The 19,339-nt window shown below is 34.4% G+C and overlaps 1 protein-coding gene across 4 annotated transcripts; it reads right to left on the reverse strand.

Annotated features, from left to right (window-relative positions):
- Positions 1 to 870: 870 nt before the first annotated feature.
- Positions 871 to 17,382, reverse strand: LOC106116397 (uncharacterized). Of its 4 annotated transcripts, none has more exons than XM_013310226.1 (15): positions 17,150 to 17,382; positions 15,394 to 15,588; positions 14,352 to 14,499; positions 13,120 to 13,207; positions 10,353 to 10,534; positions 9,866 to 10,056; positions 8,400 to 8,512; positions 7,752 to 7,917; positions 6,749 to 6,987; positions 4,271 to 4,408; positions 3,634 to 3,754; positions 3,039 to 3,166; positions 2,455 to 2,675; positions 1,936 to 2,119; positions 871 to 1,150 (listed from the first exon to the last, which is right to left on the reverse strand). In XM_013310226.1, the coding sequence occupies exons 2-15, from the start codon at positions 15,422 to 15,424 to the stop codon at positions 1,004 to 1,006; spliced, it is 2,097 nt and encodes a 698-aa protein (XP_013165680.1). In that variant the 5' UTR covers positions 15,425 to 15,588; positions 17,150 to 17,382; the 3' UTR covers positions 871 to 1,003. The 4 variants fall into 4 exon arrangements, with proteins under 4 accessions (XP_013165680.1, XP_013165686.1, XP_013165693.1 ...); XM_013310232.1 differs by having other exon boundaries at positions 15,394 to 15,677; XM_013310239.1 differs by lacking the exons at positions 14,352 to 14,499; positions 15,394 to 15,588; positions 17,150 to 17,382 and having other exon boundaries at positions 10,353 to 10,544; positions 13,120 to 13,192.
- Between the last annotated feature and the right edge of the window lie 1,957 nt (positions 17,383 to 19,339).

Below are 19,339 nucleotides of genomic sequence, written 5' to 3' on the forward strand. Positions count from 1 at the left end.
ATTCACTAATAATTTAAGTATGCATGTCTTATGCTATAAAGAAGAGTATGAGCCAAATTTTTCTTTCAATTTTCGCTTGTGAAATGATTAAAAATCTTAATTATGAATTATTATGTAAAAACTAAAAGTGGGAAGGGGTGTCTTGGCTTGTACTACGAGTGGTCACCGAGGGGTGGGAGGGGTAGAAAAAACTAAAAAAAAGGTCATGTAGTATGGGTATGTCCCTTTATATAGATTGGTATAAAATAAATTCGATTTAAAAAAAAAATCAAGAATTAAAAGAATTCAATTAAGATTTCCATGAAAATACAATGTCTTTTTTATATCACTAATAGTTGGTTTCTAAGACACACTCACATATGTATGTCATTGTGTTCGACGAAACAGAGATAACAATTTTCAAACGGAGAATTTTTGACTCAGAAACCTGCATTAAATGTAACTGTTTTTATAAAACTAAAGTATAATATAATAACAAAATTGATTTAATTCAATTTTTTATAACTGACATTAAGAATTTTAGCAATAACAAAACGTCTTTAATAATTTGTAAAACTAAATCAACAGATAGATGGCGCTAAAATCAATTTACATATTTGAAGCCAATTTAATGTATGTATAAGACTAGCTGTCGCCCGCGACTTCGTCCGTGCGGAATTTAAAAAAAAAAACTAGTAGCCTATGTGTTTTTTCAGTCTATGTTCTATATAAATGCCAAATTTCATCTAGATCTGTTGATTGTTTCTGGAGATATCTTCAAACAAAAATCCATCTAAACATTCGCATTTAAAATATTAGTAAGAAAGGGTATCACGAGCGTCGGTGGCTCAGTGGTTAAAGTACTCGACTTATAATCTGCAGGTCCTGGGTTCGAATCCCGTCATATACCAATGTGTTTTTCGTTTTCAGATTTACATATGTACATTTATCCTATGTTGTTACGGTGAAGTGATGAGTAAGTGAGGAGAGTGAGGAGAGCGAGGTGAGCGAGGTGATGAGTGGTCTACTGGAAGGCAGTGATGAGTATGAGTACGGGCACGGCGAGGACGCAGAGGAGGTAGACAGCAGTGCGGGGCTCGCACTCCGACACGATCACAAACTGCTCGTTCCACAGAGACTCGTTCTTGCTCAGAGGTACTTCTAGAACTACCTGCGTACATACATACATACATACATACATACAACTTTCTATTGTTAACTATTACAGCTTATTTTTATACAATAAGTTGGCAAATGAGCGAGCGGCCACCTGAAATCGCTGAAATAGCGAAGTGACCGTTGCCCATAGACATACGCAATTGCATATGCGTTGCCTACCTTTAATCGACGGAGGAGAGGATGCACAGAAAGAAAATATTTCCCCTTCCATGCATCCTCTCATCCGGAAAGTCCATTTCTTATTTAAGACATTACTTATTTTAATTACCAAGTCAAGTGTCAGAATTATAAGTGAGGAGACATAAACGTAGATATTGTGCCAGTACACCGGCACTGTGTCGGATTTTCTTCCTAACAGTATGTATTAAAGATCAGTGTTTACTTATAAAAAGAAAATATAACAAATTTATTACAGCGCCCTCTATTATTGTGTATAGCTGTCGCCCGCGACTTCACCCGCGCGGAATTAATAAATAAATAAATAAGTAGTCTATATGTTCTTCCAGACTATATATATGCCAAATTTGAGCAAGATCCATTGAGCCATTTTAGAGATATTTTCAAACAAACATCCATCCATACATTCGCATTTATAATATTAGTAAAAAGTTAGATAGTAGTAAGACTAGTTGTCGTCCGCGACTCCGTCCACGCGGGATTAAAAAAACTAAATAAACATCCTATGTATTCTTCCAGACTATGTTCTACATCTATGACATCCATCCATCCATCCAAACATCGTGATTTATAATATAAGTAAGAGGTGGATTAGCGGACCTTTTGTGCGGAGAAGATGTCGAGTGGGAGGTCGCAGCGGGTGGTGGTGTTGGTGCACTCGCGCAGAGCTGATCGCGCCACCTCGTACCTCGTCTTCTGCAGGTCGAACTGCGCGCGGATGAAGTTCCTCTGCACCTCGTTCTCAGAGTTGAACACGAAGAAGTAGTATCCATTCGCTGGCACCCTGAAAACTTATCATCATCAGCTCACTGTACGTCCCCACTGAATTAACCATTAGGCTATTGGTGGTTCCAATTGTAACTATCTATATATATAAAAAAGTGGTGTTAGTTACACTATTTATAACTCAAGAACGGCTTCACCGATATGCCTGAAAATTGGTATAGAGGTAGCTTAGAGCTAGGAGACGGACATAGGATACTATTTATTCATTTTTTTCTACTAATATTATAAAAGCGAATGTTTAAATGGATGTGATGTTATTTATATATCGACGCGGACGGAGTCGCGGGCGACAGCTAGTATTTACATAAAAATGACGTCGATTGTGTTACAGACCGGTATGTGAGTGCGTTGGGTGTAGCAGCATCAGGATGGTGCTGGTTGGAGGTGCAGGCGGGGTGCGGGGTGAGCGGCAGATTCAGCAGCAGACCCTCGCACTCCAGCAGAGCCTCCTCGCTGCTGGAGAAGGAGGACCAGAACTCCGAGTTGGACATGTCGAATGCTGTCGTCTCGTTCACTTGGCTGTGATCTTCAGCGTAACCGTCCGGAGACAGACCCTGATGATAACACATGAAAAGTTTTTTTTAATCCTTACTAATAATATAAATGCGACTGTATATCTGTCTGTCTGTATGTCCTTCCTTCACGCAAAAACTACTGACCCATTAAAATGAAATTTGATACACAGATAGTGGAGAGCTTGGGGAAGGACATATACTACTTTTTAACGCTACAAAGGGGTTGTAAGGGGTTGAAAATGGGGATGAAAATTTGTATGAAAATATCATCATTTACAAATAGAAGCGTCAAATTTATTTTTTAGGCTGTAAATAAATATGAAATTCGATGTTTGTAAATTTGACATAAAAGAGTTTATTAATTTTTTTACATAACAGTTAAGAAAGTCTTCAAAGGTTTACCTCGTCTACATCTTCCTGTGCGGTGTTCCTCGCCTCGTCGTCCTCGTTCAGTTCCTTCTTCAGCTCGATCTGAGCCAGCATCAGATCCCTTCTAGCTCTCGCTTCTTCTCTTGTGTCGCGTCTTCTTTCTAGAATTATATTAATTCAAAGTTAAAGTTCCTTTGTTTAGTTACTCCTAACTTAGAGTAGACTCGAAGCCTCTCAGTGAGGATCTATATTGAGCTGATGATGATAATGATGAAGTAAAATAAAAAAAAGGGTGGGAAGGACCTCTTGAATGCACAAAAGATTGGGCAGAGGGCGAGGGCGATAAATATGAGGGGTTTTAGTTAAGTATACTCGCGGTTAAACAAAATTTTTAAAAGAAATTGTAGAATTTTGATTAACACTACATCTGCATTCAGCAATCTTATTAATATAAAAATGCGAATATTTGGATGGATGTTTGTTAGAAGGTATCTCCAGAACAGCTGCGTGAATTTAACTGGAATTTAACATACATATAGAACATAATCTGAAAGAACACATAGTACTAATTAAGTTTTTTATAATTGAACGCGGACGTAATCGCGGGCGACAGCTAGTTCATACTTACGTTGTCTCTGGGTTTTGTTCTTCTCCTCATCAATAGCCTCAACCAGCACTTTCCGCAAACGATCCAATTCCTCATCACTTCCTGTCACCTTACTCATAATTAAAGATCTGTTTAGTGCTTGCTGGAATAAATACGAATGGTCTATGGTTTTAGAGAATTTTTTTATATTTCATATTTTTAGCTGGAATGCGTATGCTAAGATGGATAAAGTTAAAAATGTGTATATTAGAGGAAGTTTGAAAGTAGCGCCAGTGATCGAGAAATTGAGGAGTAAAATTAGCGTTGTTTGGACATGTTATGAGGAGGGATGATGATGGTATACGCGAAAAAGTAATAAAATTGAATGTGGATGGCTACAAGGGTAGAGGAAGACCAAAGAAAGTATGTATGGATTGCAAGTGCAAGAAGGGATTCAGATATGACGGCTGATAGAGATGTATGGAGTACATACTGTGCCGACCTTCCGCAGGGCAAGCAGGTTGATAATGATGGTTTAGGGTTAGAAAGTTTATAAGCTTTATATTTTGAACTGCAAACTACAGAAGGCAGTTGAAAGAAAAAATAGTTGTTAAAATAAAATGATTAACTTGAAAGTATTAATTGTATTTTCGTAAAAGTGATTATTGATTAATTTTACCTTTTCTTGATAATCAACGCCCATTGTTTTATGCAGTCGGTACAGAACCTTCTTTCCCCTGTCTCCTAATGCTTGAAGTTGTTTCAGAACATCTTCAAATACTTCTTTGGAGTTTACATCTGTATCCGAAGTATTTAACTGTGAAATAAAATTATTATGACAATAAAAATAAATATCTTAAGGAACTTTGTAACGTTTGAAACGAAGCGAAATCAAACAACAAATCCAATATAAATTCCGTCAATGACGTTACGAATACTTTCTCGTAAACTTTCGTGCTAGGTACCCTATGCTGATTTACATATATACTAGCAGTCACCCAGGACTGTCCGCGCCGAATTTAAAAAAAACATAATTAGTATCCTATGTGTTCTTCCAGACTATTATTCTATATGTACGCCAAGTCTCATTAAAATCCGTTAAGTCGTTCTGGAGATACCTTCAAACATCCATCTAAACATTCACATTTATAATATTAGTAAGTAATTGTCCAGTGACTTGTAGCTCACAATTCAAAATCTTAGAGGATTTACTACACAGGCAGTTGAGCTGAGCTGTGAACCGGTTCACTGATTTCACACGCGAATCAACTGATCTGCAAGTCAATTTAGTTGATTTACTAAAGAGTAGTGTTTGCTCAAACTCTTTCGGATGTAATTTTATCTGTGCAAATAATTAACTAATTCCATTTCTACATATAACATTTAATTAGAGATGATTAAGGATAAGTAAATATTATTATAAAAATTAATTAAATCAGCGCTGATATGAATGTGTTTTATAATTGAATGAATATACAACATTATTTGCAGTAAACTATGATAAATATTTAGTAAAATGTTATCATTTGGTTGTTAAATCTAATACTAGTTGTCACACGCTACTCTGTCCGTGCGGAATTAAATACAAACATAATAAGTAGCCTATGTGTTCCTCCAGACTATGCTCTACATAAATGCCAAATTTCATCGAGATCTGTTAAGCCATTCAAGAGATACCTTCATACAAACATCCATCCATCCAAACATTCGCATTTATAATATTAGTAAGATTTTTACGAAATACGATTCCTTTAAATCCTTTGGACAAACTACTAACCCCATCTATGTTCACACAACGGCACTATCTAGTGTATAATAATTTTATTTCCAAAAAAATTACATAGATGGCACTATTTTATAAATCAAAATAAAATGAGATTATTTTTTTTATTGATTTAAGGTGAAGCTCATTCTATATTATTACTATCATTGTGTCAAAACACTTATAAAATACTATCTTCTGACCGCGACTTTACCGTGTTGAATAAAAACAAAACTTAATTACTAGCCAATGTGTTCTTCCAGACTATGTTCTCAAAATCAGTTCCGGAGGTACATTCCAACATTTATCCATTCAAACTTTCGATTTATAATCTTACTTCTTACTAACATTATAAATGCAAATGTTTGGATGGATGGATGTTTAATAGAAGGTATCTCTAGGACAGTTGCATGGATCTTGCTGTAATTTGGAATAGATGTAGAAGAGTCTGAAAGAAGACATAGGCTTACTAAGTTTGTTTTTTAATTCCGCGCAAACAAAGTCGAGGGCAACAGCTACTATTAGTTACAACTTCATTCTTCAAGCTTATCAAGCCTTAGTTTTACCATTCTTGTTTCAAGATATAACCTAACAATGATATATTTGATAAGAAAATATCAGATAAGGTAAACTTTCCACAATACGGAATTTACAATGTTATATAAAAGAATTAGCATTTAATTGGCGCATCATAATTTGCGTGAAATTAACTTTATTGTTATATATTTCGTTAAGGTCACAATGAAATGCGTCATTTTATATACCAGGGCTTTTATATAAGAGATAGTTAAATTCTTATGTAATAGAAGATAACAATGTTTATAACATAACTAGCTGTCACCCGCGGCTCTGTTTGCGCATGATTAAAAATTATCAGTAGCCTATATGTTCTTCCAGACTATGTTCTACAACTATGCCTTTCATTGAAATCCATTGAGCTGTCTTGGAACAAACATCCATCCATCCAAACATTTGCATTTATAATATTAGTAATTTCACTTTTTTATCATGGTTTTTGATAATATTTACTATTGTTATCTATCTACAAATATTTTCTAGATGATACATTCCATTATTATCTAGTTTAATAGTTGTGGTTTTATTATATTTAAATAAACCTAATTATTTTATATCACTATAGTATTATTTAATTCCATGCTATTTTTTTGTAGTTTTTTAGTTGCCAATATTTATCATGCAATCTCTTCTAATTAAGGCCATTTTCCACTAAATAATCTGCTGTGCGAACTCGTGATAACTAACTTAAATTCTACACAGCCTTAAATAAGCGAGATTGAAAGTGAACGTAATATTTTTCTTCCTCGTGGAGGTTCTCTCATCCCAAGTTTCTCGCTTGTGCAGTTAATTATGCTTATTATTAAATTATAAACTTACCTCTATTGTTGGATTCCCAGTATCCATTTTAACGTTTGTAGGAGATTCATATTTCTCTGTTACAACTGTCGTAGTTGTTTCATTTGTATTGTTTATATTTGAAGTGATTTCAGATTTTATTGTTGTAGATTTTATTTCGTCTGGTGTATCCTTAGCTTCTATAGTATTGTTTGAATCCAGTGTTTTTTCTAACGATTTATTTTTAACAACATCTTGATTGCTACTATTGCCATCTATATCTAAAATGAGCAACAAATTTGTATGAATAAAAAGTGTTGCGTTTGCGCATTTGTTTTATATGATGAATGGTCCGAGTAGATAATTAAATTTAAAAAAATATTTACTTATTGAAAACTGACATTGACATTTTAAAAAACAGTATGACGTCCAGTGTTGCCATTTACTTTAGTGATGCGCCTTAACATTAGTGATGTCTTAACAAGCGTTATTTTTAAAACAATCAGTAACCGAAAGGAGCTTAAATTTTCCAAGATTTGATGGCAAACCTCAGGAGAAGCGAAACTAAATGAAAGCTTGGAATAATAATAATAACAATATTTTTTTAATCAAAATTTGAATTACATACATTAAGAGTGCTTTTATGTAACCGTTATCATTGAAGCAATTAATGACTTAGACAAATAATTGGAACATAGTTATTATTTGAGGTTATCGAAATGGAATAAAGTGACAATAAAGTAAAATGTGTTTGCGGGACACTTAGCGAGTTGCAACACTAAGATACGCCGATAGTTTTGTAAATAACAATATAAGTAGGTTTCCGAGAGCATAATCTCCGTTTAAAACATATTGTTAACTCTGTTTTGTCAAGGATAATGACAGGGACGACGATATGATTTATACAGAAATTTATGTCTCAGAAACCAACGGATAGTCAGAGACATGATGATGATTAAGTTATTGTTAATTAAAATTATTTGTTAATATTAGTTCAGATATTCAAGCTACAGGATGTAAGATAATTTAATTTAATGAACTTTACCTTTAAAAGAAAGCCACTGTCTTGTGTCTCTATCAACATTTGTGTCTCTGTGTCTGTGAAGTTCAGTGAGAGACATCAGATGCGAAGGAGGCCGGTAGTATTTCAGCTGCTCGTCTTTGGCCGCCTGACGTATCGCGTGGAGTCGCTCCAAAATCTCTCTTAATTCCTACAAAATTGTTATAAAATCTTCTTATATTTTCCATACAATTGTAGGATTATATACTCTATACAACTCAATCAATTAATCTTTCACACAATCCATACTTTCATGTCTTCCTCTAATTTGTAACTGCATTCAATCTCATTGCTATCTTGTTTATGTGCGCATCAAGAATAATATAATACAGTCATACTAACCGTGGGTTTCTGAGATCAAGTTCCCACTTCAAGGTATATTGTTATCTCTGTTTTGTTTATGATAATGACAGGGAAGACAATATGTTTTCATATAGAGATTTTGGTCTCTCAAACCAACAGTAAAATAAGTACTTATAACTACCACAATCGGTTAAATAATCTGACTTTTATAGTGGGTTTTTGATACCCAAAATATCTCAGTTTTGTTAAAAATAAAGAGACGGACGACGATAACTTTTATACAGAGATTTTGATTTCAGAAACCTACGGTTAGTTGTATTTTATACATACTTTGGGATCATGATCAGTGACGTCAACACTTGGTACAGGATCCGATGACGTCATATTTCCTTGTTGCATAGGATCGTGGAAGCTTACACCGGCTTTGTGACGTTTCATAGCACCTTAAAACATACTTTTGTTAAAAAAATTGACATGCATATTACTATACCGTGATCTAATTTGTTCCCAACGCCATCTAGCAACAATCAATGTCAACTCTCATATAATCTATACTAATATTATAAAGCGGTAGAGTTTGTTTAAACGCGCTAATTTCAGGAACTACTGGTCCGATTTGAAAAATTATTTTTTTGTTAGTCTATTTACAGAGGAAGGTTTTTATTTATATAACATTACGCTGCGAAAAAAAGTTTTTTTATATCTGCGCGGACGGAGTCGCGGGCGACAGCTAGTTTTAGATAAATCTAAAATTCTAAATTGTAAAACATGGTTTTATTTATTAAAATATCTATAGTTAGTTCTTAACCATTGTCTCTTTCTCTGTATGACCAGGGTAAGGGTTTCTGTTAAACAGTTTGCACAACAAACCTATCAGTTCTATTTGTCGTGTTCTTAACAAAGTTCAATGAACTCTGATAGCCCAGCTATTGTTTGAGATATCAGAAGTGCTTCGACACTTTGAGGAACTTCGTTTCAAAATGGATGTTTGATATCGAGGAAGACTATTTACACAGAACTGTTATATTACTTATAACGTATTAGCTTTTCCCGCGATTTTTTTCGCGTGAAATATCGTCTTTATTTATCGTTTTAATTATTTATGCAAATAATTTTACTTAAACGTATAAAATATTACAACACAACATTGAAATAAACCTTACATGTTCCTATTGTTAGTAAGAAAATCCGACACTGTACCGGTATATTGGCACAACACTAGCCTTACTAAAATGTCGACATCTTTGTCCCCTCACTAATCATTCTGACATTTGACTTTGCAATAAAGCGCGCCATTCGCGCCAAAGGATTGTAATTAATAAGTGTCTAAAACTATACACACTTCCATCCCCTAATACCTATTATTATTTTGCAGCCCTGAAGGTAAAACAATTACAAACTTGTGTCATGTCATATTAACAGCGTAAAAAGTTTCAAGCTTCTAACTGTAACAATGACGTTACTTCGATATAAATTTCCACCCCCACTTTCAACTCTTTACAACCTCTTTTTTCGCATTAAAATGTAGCCTATGTCCTTTCTCGGGCTCTAAACTATTTGTATACCAAATTTCTTAAGGTGTTAAAGCGCGACATACAGAGTTACCTTCGCATTTATTAGTAAAGATTTTCAAGCTTTTAGACATTATTAGTTAAAATCATTTGGAGAGAATGGCGCGCTTTTGTTACAGATCAAGTGTCAGATTGATTAGTGAGGGGATATGAACGTTGATATTTAAATAAGGATTGCGCCGATATATCGGGATAGTGTCGGATTTTGTTCCTAACACTACTTACCAGGATCGTTGGCTTTTCCATCGACTTTTTTTAATTCCTGCACCTTTTCCAGTAACGTAGTATTAGATAGAAGACCGAGTTTGTAAGCTTCAAGAAGTTCATCTAATTCTTCTGATGAGTTATCACCGATGTATGCACATTCTTTAAGATGCTTGTAACCTTTTATCATAATTAAAGAAGCTCCTGGCCATCTAGAAATAATAAATAACAGAATTTATTTTTCTTTTTGTATTCGTCTTGTTTCATGTTTTCTTATAAGTAATGGTAGAGTTCGTAGTAAATTTTAGACATGCTTGAGTTAAAGTAATTCTTTGTTTCGTCTGATGAATGTGTGTGCTGGAGACTTGCGAGAGAGACTTGCGATTCCCGTACTCTTCTTTTCCCGTACTTTTGTTTTTTTTGATCGAAAGATTTTGCGTATAAGTGGGTCCCATTTTTTTTATTAATTTTTAAAATTACTAGATGTTTTTTTCTTTAAGTGTGGTACCTGACACAAGTAGACACGGTAACCGATGACCCCTTCAGTAGATAGAAACCCCAGTATTCCTTCATATCGTCTTCGAGCTCCAACTCCCGGGTCATGGAGACTGGTACCAGTTCATCAGCCAGGCTCGGCGGACCTGGTACCACGAAGGCATTGAACGTAGCGTTCGACTTCACCACTTGGCGCTAAATAATACTGCAAACTTTAATATGTTATAGGTTTGATGGCGACCATGTGATATGCAATCATAGGCATTTGGTAAAGTTTACCAAACGTATAAAATCTTTTGTAGTCACATTTATTTTTGGAAACTTGCCAAAGTACTATTTTGTGACGACATTAACGACCATAATCAATATTCGATCCTTGAAATCGATCCCAAATAAACATTGATTGTACTGGAGTACGTAATTCGAGAATCGATTGCAATTACGATCTTTATATCGATTAAATGTATCCCAAAATCGATTATTGATTTATGTTATAACAATAAATAAATAAATGATAGAAATAGGCTATTCAAATTCAATACGTGAACGATGTATTTATTTAGACATACTGCACTTGACATTCCATAAAAGCGTGGAACTCCACTGCAGTGATAATTACAATTATTAAATATTGCCCTCTCTTTCATTATCCTTGAGAAAACAGAGACAACGTTTTTTATATTGTAAAGTGGCAAAAGAACATACAGTAAGCTAAAGCTAAAAGCAGAAATAGTGAAGTGGCCGCTGCCTATAGACAGACGCAATTGCAGATGCGTTGTCTACCTTTAAGCAACGAAGGAAGTGATATAGAAATGGAATAGTTCCCTTTCTATTCATCATTTCTTTATAAGAAAATGGTGGAAATAGAACGAGGATAAAGCCTAAGGCACGCACATCAGACGAACGGTGGTATTTCTTGCACTTGACGTCTGCCTACTGTGTAGTGGAATTTCACCGGATGAGCCTATACCCTATGTGCAACAAATGTTGTTTTTTGTTTTGTTTATCAGCTCTTTATACGTCCCCACTGATGTGCTCGGACCCTACCCTAAGTTGGAATTGACTAGGCTATACTCAACCACGGCCCCGTGCGGGTTGACTTCACACATATCTTTGAATTTCCTCGCAGATATGTGCAGCATCACTATGTTTTCCTTCACCGTAAAAACTTTATAAATGTATATATAAAAATCGACAACACATTGGTGGATCGCGGGATTCGAACCCAGGATCTACAAGTCAAGTGCTTAACCACTGAAGCCAGTGACTCTACAAGGTTCGCTTCAATGGAATCCTACGTTTATATTTATTAGTTGTCCTTGCATAACAATTAGAAGCAATGTGATATCTTATCTTGTATACTTTATCACTGACAGACAGACTTACATGCTGATGCTATGATAAACATATGAAAAGGAATTTTTAACTATAAACATGTCAACGACAAATTGTGAATGTCGCCTATTTGCTAGTTGCCTAGATAAATTGTAGTCCCCTAGGTCGTAACGTCCTGTGCATAGTCCCGGTGCTTTCTTTTGGAGATCCCGGTCCACCAAGGGGTTTGAAATAGTCAAGTCTCTCCCCTAGATATCAGTCTTTACAAGTCTTCCCCCCCTCCCAACGAACGAATTAATTTACAAAGTAAGGTTTTATCTTTTGACAATTTGTAAAGGAATATTTTCTCATTGAGATAAATGACAGCTAATGTAGTGTCAATTTTATTAAGTGTAGAAATGTTAATTTTTAAATTTATTTGTTCGATACGCATTTTGGTTAATTTTAACAAATGGCATAAGCAAATTACAAACGCCCGGATTTTACAATCGATCGGTAACTACATAAATATATTTTAAGAATATGTAATATTATGACAGTTTATCATAGTGAAAGTGCTGTATTGATAGATTGTTACTAAAGTCTGGAGATATGACGTCACAATCACGTCCCAATAGTATCGATACTTTACTTAATATTTTGTATCTCGATTCATTGTTACATTCCAATCAATCAACTAACTTTGTGTACTATTCTTTTATAGCATTAGGAGACAAACAGTGGTAGAGCCCGCTTTAACATCTTCGCACGAATTGGCCCGACTCGCCCGGCAAAATACCACGACCACACAGAAGACAGGCGGCAAGTGGAAGCAATTCCAAGTACAGTCTGATGAGTGTGCGTCCCGGAGGCCTAATTTAGTCCTCTTTCCCTTCCCACTCTTTTTCTTATAAGGAAAGATTGGGAAGTGGAAGTCGACTTTTCGGATGAGAGGATGTATGGAAAGGGAAAATATTTTCTTTCTGTGCATCCTCTCCTCCGCCGATTAAAGGTAGGCAACGCATATGCAGTTGCGTATGTCTATGGGCAACGGTCACTTCGCTATTTCAGCGATTTCAGGTGGCCACTCGCTCGTTTGCCACCTTATGATATAAAAAAAAACAAGCGGCTTGGATTCGCTAAAATAGCGAAGCAATTGCTAGTCATAGACATGCGATGTAGATGACCTTTAATCGACCGAGGAGGGGTACGTAATAATTTTTTTTACCTTACTTGTACATCCCCTTCATCGTCAAATTCCCTTCCAGGGAGGGGAAATATGATTATAATTAAGCCTCCGTGCATTCTTGTATTGTAGCACATTGCTATCTCTTACTCTCTTAGAAAAAAAGAGAAAGCAAATTTGTACATTAAATCGAAACCGAAGTTAAGAGTTAAATGTTTTATTAATGATTCTAGTATTTTTACTTTGGTATGAATTTCTCATGAGAATCGAACGTACGTACCTGACACCATGTGGGCGAGATCTTGCTGTCAATGAGTCGCATGTCTGTCATGCTCATAGGATACATTTGACCGGAGAATACTTTGTACCTGTAACACAGACAGTTACAAAGAAGACATGTATTCTGTCATATGTCAACAGAATGTTTTAACTCTAAAAACTGCTTCCAACGTAAGTCTGTTATTTATTTGTAAATTTCGAAAGTATACGCGTATCTTACTAATATTATAAATGCGAATGTTTAGATGGATGGATGTTTGTTAGAAGGTATCTACAGAACGTCTGTATAGATCTCGCTGAAAGGCATAAATGTGGAACATAGTCTGGAAGAACACAGACTACTAATTAAATTTTTTAACTGTGCGAGAACGGAGTCGCTTGCGACAGCTAGAATTTCAATGATCATATCTAATATTTAGGGTATCGTACCTCATAGGAAAGAAACGGAACCTTTATAGGATCACTTTGTTGTCCGTTCATCTGTCTATCAAGACCCATTTTCGTCGGAACGCGTGAAAGTACCAAGCTTGAATTTATTTTATGATAAATTCATTATTAAAGTTTTTTAACTAATTATTCCTTTACTTGATTTTTTTATTAGCAATAGGAATTTTATTCCAGAGTTTCTGACATCAAAAAGAGACATAAATTGACTACTTAATACAAATGAAACTTCTTTGTATCATTGTTTTATAAGATTAAAGTTTATCTTGATATCTAAAGCCTAAGCAATCAGCGAATTGAAGTTTTAATATGATATGATAAGGAACAATATTCAGTTGTCAAGAGGATAATGACAGTTCTTTTTGTTCCTTCAATATTGTTCATACAGTAGCGGTCGCCCGTGACTCGGAGTTAAAAAACTTAGCTTATGTGTTCTTCCAGACTATGTTCTACATCTATGACAAATATCAGTGAGATGCAGCCGTTCTGGAGTTACGTAAGACTCAAGATGTAATTTGCTATTATTTCCCGTAATATTTGTATAGGATATTCTTTCATTTAACATTTGGTCATTGCGTTCATTCCATTAGTTTTAGCTTTAATTAACACTGAAACTTCGATTTATATGACAAATTTAAGGTTGTATAGTACAATTCATACTTTACGGCGGCTCGAAATTACAATTACAACTACAACGTCCCACCTGCCATGAGCATAGATAAAGTTTGAATATTATTATACGAACGACCCTATTTATGAGCCATCGAATTAGTCGTAATATTGACTTACCTCATATACAAAGGTATGAAGATAAACATACAAGGCAATACTATCATCAAAAGTAATAGTCTGCATAGTCTTATGGGGCCCTGGTAGCAGGCCCGAGACTTTAGCTGGCTGAACTGACGTGTCGGACGTGGACGGTTCGCAAGGCCCGCTGTAAAAGTAAACGATGATTAATCAAATGTCTTGAATGAATTAAAATCAGATGGACGGAAATAGTGGGTCTTCTATCCATTGTCGTCCGTCCGAATCGTAGTGGAAACGCGGCTTAACAATGCAATCCGAATTACGTTGATACCAATTTTGACACTTTTCACATCAAAATATATCTTTATGTAGGTTTTATGTAGCTGTCGCCCGCAACTTCGTCTGCACCGAATTACAAAAAAAACTGTTTTAGGAGTCTATGAGTTCTTTCAGGCTATGTATTTGTTCCAAATTTGAGATCCATGCAACCGTCCTGGAGATACCTTTAAACATCCATCCATCTAAACATTCGCATTTATAATATTATTAAGATATCAGATTTACTTAGAAGTTTTTTCAAGGAGATCGGCTTTTATACGTCCGCGTTTTTTAATAATCCAATTAACAACTCAGAATTTGAACACAAATATTGCGCGATTTTGAAATGTCCTTATATCTGTTAGGACCAATTTATATTTTAATGCTATATCGAGTTAGGAAATGAATCAGCTTCCTATACCAATATTATAAAAAGGAAAGATTTGTTAGTACTGAATAAGCTCCTAAACTACTGAACGGAATTTGAAAAATTCTTTCACTGTTGGGAACCTACATTATTTTTAGGTGAAAACGAGGACAAAGTCGCGGACAACTGCTAGTATGATACATTCTATATCGCAAGAAAATCCGAAACTATGCCGGTGTATCGACACAACACTAGTCTTATTAACGTATAAACGTTTATGTCCCCTCACTAATCAATCTGACACATGACTTTATAACGAAAGCGCGGTATTCGCGCCAAATGATTTTAACTAATAATGGCTAAAACTATGAATACAGTGGTGAATTAATAACTTACCTTCCAATGGTACTAATTCTTGAGGATCCATGATTTTTATATCATATTTATTACATACAACAAAGTCTTTATTTCACAGTTTGTTTAATTTTAATCACATATAGAATTATTCCGATGTCTATAGCTAATTAATTTTTTAAATACGTCTCTGCACTGGTACTTGTTTACCTTTTTAACTGTTTTTTAGTCTTTACACTTTCGTAACAAATGTAAAATTATTATACACATTTTTTAATAACAATAGGAAGAAAGATGTTATAAATTGCCGAGCCAGCTTCAAAAATCTGGTTTAAGTTTTTCTTTATTAGTTATTTATTTTGATCTCATAAAATACATGAATTTATTACTAAGGCCCTGTAATTTAACTATGGTTGCGTCGCGTGAATCGCGTTCGGTACATACAACGTTAGATCGTCAACGCGAGTCGTCTATTCCATGTTACGCATAGCGACTACACGTCAACTGTATTTCGCTCCGCCATCTTGAAAATTTGCGCGCCATTTCTCACATTTTTGACAAATAGGTTGCGAACGAATTGGTTTTGGGATGCCCGATGTATGAACCTTTAGGACTTGGTATTTCGTTAGTCGTTTGACGACTGAAATCGCTAGGTTTTTGAAGAGTTAGAGAAGAGTTGGCTCGTGTGGGAAAGGTCTAAGAATCTTTGTGAAATGACGTATAAGCACGGTGTAATCACGCTAAGGGTCGCAAGGGTCGCGCCATGTTTGAGTTCATATAGATATCATTATTTACAATGTATGTCTGACGGTTTGTTTGTCTACAAACAAATGCAGACGATCACGTGACTTGGATATGGTCACACGAGTTTAGATTAGGGTTGCCAGCTCTTCGGATGTATTCGATTTCTTTGGGTCTTTATGGTAATAAGGAAAGGTTTGATATTTTCTCCGATCGATCGTTGATTGTGTGAGAGAGAAGGCTAATAGATATACTACTGTTCTGACATTACCGAGGGAAAAGGACAGCATGATGTGTGTTCGTATTAAAGTACCTAACCTATATTACAAAATAATGTTACGATTTAAAAAAAAATTGTTAAATATTTTAAACTGGCATTAGATTTTTTTTCTATAATCTCTAGGTTAATTGTCGGCGTCATAAGGTCAAGACAATTCATGCCTACGATATTTTATGTTTTGATAAAAAAATATTTGATAATTTAATGTAATAATAAGTTTTTTTACAACTGTTATAATCAAAAATATTTTTATTAAATACAATTTAAAATAATATAAATTATTTTGAAAATTAAGCTAATTATAAAACGTATTCTAACAATTACTAAGGTATGTTTATGATATTAACATATTAAAAAAAACAAGGTTATTGGCGCGAAATTATCAAAAATTGGTTTAATTTTCGAACACAAATTGCTATAAGTAAAAACTATTCCTAAGAGAGGCAAAGATACAAGGATCGAACCCTGATCATCAGACGTTCAACAGATATTTATCAAGATAGAGTTTACTGACTTTGTGACCGTGTTTTAGTGAATTTTTAGACAGCTCAAATTTTTGAGGTTAAGTTCATTGACCTATTGAATATATTATTGGAAGTAATCGCAGCTTTGAAGTAATTTTTCATATATTTTTAATACATTTATTGTAAGCTTGTATGTCATTGACTTTTACGATAAAGTTTAAAAAAAATATAACAAATACGAAATCATTTGATTTTAAATAAAACTTATTCTTTAATAAAACGTTAACGTAAATAATTTTATACGCAAAAATACCTATTCTTGATTCACACAATGATCTTCCTTCGGATTAATTTGAAATTCAAAATACACAACAAAACATTCTTGTCCTAAAATTAGTTCCAGCAAATAACACAGATTACGAAAAACGATCACAAATTATGACATAAGGAACGGTCCCGATGCGAAATGTCGTAACTTTTATTTTCACGATTTATAAACTTTTATTTTATCGCGATTTTAAATCGACGCGCGTCTTCCGCAGCGATTGTTCCGACACTGGCGGCTTTATCGCTTTACGCACATTTATATTGTAAATATATAAATAGCTCGGCGATTTTTTTTTGTCATAATTACACGTGTACGTTATAACAAAAGATTTTCCGCCAACTCTCTAGTTTGTATTAACGATTAAGATAAGAAAAATAAAAGTATATAACATCTATAAAAGATGGCAATTTAAATGAAAGGGGATTTAATTAATTATATAGGGATTATAATATCTAGGCTTATGAATAATTTAGGTTATGAATGTTTTGGTTGCAAACGGTATTCGGAGGACCGCATACTCAGGATGGCTGGGGTAAGGCCTACGTCACGCTGTGGGCAGACAAAGGTTGATGTTGATGCTGGTTTTAGTTCTTTATACAATTATTTAAGGTCATTTAATAGTTACTTCAACGCTATAGGTTTCTTATACCAAGTGTAGTAGATATAATGAATAGATGAAAGGAAATGAGTGAGAAATTAATATATTTATATGAATATGACTATTTAAAATGCTGTATTATCAGGACATTTGAAGCTATTTACTAATTAACAAAGCGTCCTGTCTCATGTTTATCAATTAACAGGAACAACAGATCAAGGGTTAATCACTATCATGTTTAAATAACATCCATAGTGTCTTAATTCTTTGAATGGTGTAAATAGACTTTTGTTAATGACATTTTTTGTCGACCATTTATGATACTGATAAAGTAATTCTATCACTAACACCCTTGATAATTAGTGGACAACAACAATGGCTTGTCTTACATCACACTGACTTGAAGACAATATCAAATCCCTAGCTCGAACGTATCATGCAAATCTGAAGAATTTGAACCCTAAGGAATGGTACGTTTAAGTTGGTAAGAGCTTAAAATCTAGTAAGCCTTAAGAATAATTATTCTTGCTTGTATAGTTTACTGTATTCTTGTAATTAGCTCCTAAGTTGATTGATTATCTGTTTGTTGATTATGGGACTGACATGTTCAATAGAACAAAAGTCCCTAAAAAAAAAAAAAATATTAATTATATATAATCTACTGCCGATACTAGAGCAATACTTTGACTTTAAACTACTCTGTACTCACCATACTGCAGTATAATTGTAATAATAACGTAAAATAACCATCTGCAAGAGATGTATGCTCACTATACTAGTCAGGAATCCAAGTGTCCGACATCAAATCTAGCATCTGTTTATATACAAAGTCAATAGAGCAACCGTATCAATTGATAATTCTGCAATACTCAAGCATTTTGGATACCGGAAATGAAAACAACATATATTACCATAAACTGAAAGGAATATTTATAGTTTCTTACTGATTTACTATTAAAATAATCATGAAAGACTAACTGTGTATATTTGAGACCAAAATCCCCGTTCTAAATATACAGTTATCTCTGTTTTGTCAAACATATTGACGATGACTATATGTTTTATAAAAGACAATAGGTCGCCCGCGACTCCGTACGCCTGGCATTAAAAAAAAACTTAGTAGGATATGTGTTCTACCAGACTATATTCTGTACATATGCCAAATTTAATCGAGATCCGTTCAGTCGGTTCAGCCATTCTGCAGATACCTTCAAACAAACATCAATTCACCTATCCATTGAAACATTCGCATTTATTATATTAGTAAGATTATAGTCTCAGACACCAACGGTTATTGTGGTACTCAAACTGGTCTCCTTAATTCAGACTTCGGATGAGAAAGATACCCCGTAAACATATACTAATGAACTTAAAGACTATGAGTTTGCAGTTAGATTACAACACTTTCTCCATGAAAGATCGTGACAGTCGTGACAGATTAAACACACATCAAACGTGGCGCCATTTTGTAACACGTGTATTGCCGATCAATATTGTTTAATATAATATTATACATTCATTTAATTATTCACGTGGCGATTATTCTGCACAGACTGATTTTCTCAAATATTGTTTGG

Source organism: Papilio xuthus, unplaced genomic scaffold, assembly GCF_000836235.2.
Source record: "Papilio xuthus unplaced genomic scaffold, Pxut_1.1 DF829660.1, whole genome shotgun sequence".
In the NCBI taxonomy this organism is placed as follows: Eukaryota; Metazoa; Arthropoda; class Insecta; order Lepidoptera; family Papilionidae; genus Papilio; species Papilio xuthus.

Excerpts from the sequence above, each read along its gene's own strand:
- LOC106116397 (XM_013310226.1), bottom strand. The coding sequence starts at position 15,424 with ATGGATCCTCAAGAATTAGTACCATTGGAAG. Across the intron at positions 4,409-6,748 it reads CTGGGAATCCAACAATAGAG|TTAAATACTTCGGATACAGA; the intron begins GTAAGTTTATAA and ends TTTATTTCACAG. Across the intron at positions 3,755-4,270 it reads GCGTTGATTATCAAGAAAAG|CAAGCACTAAACAGATCTTT; the intron begins GTAAAATTAATC and ends TATTTATTCCAG.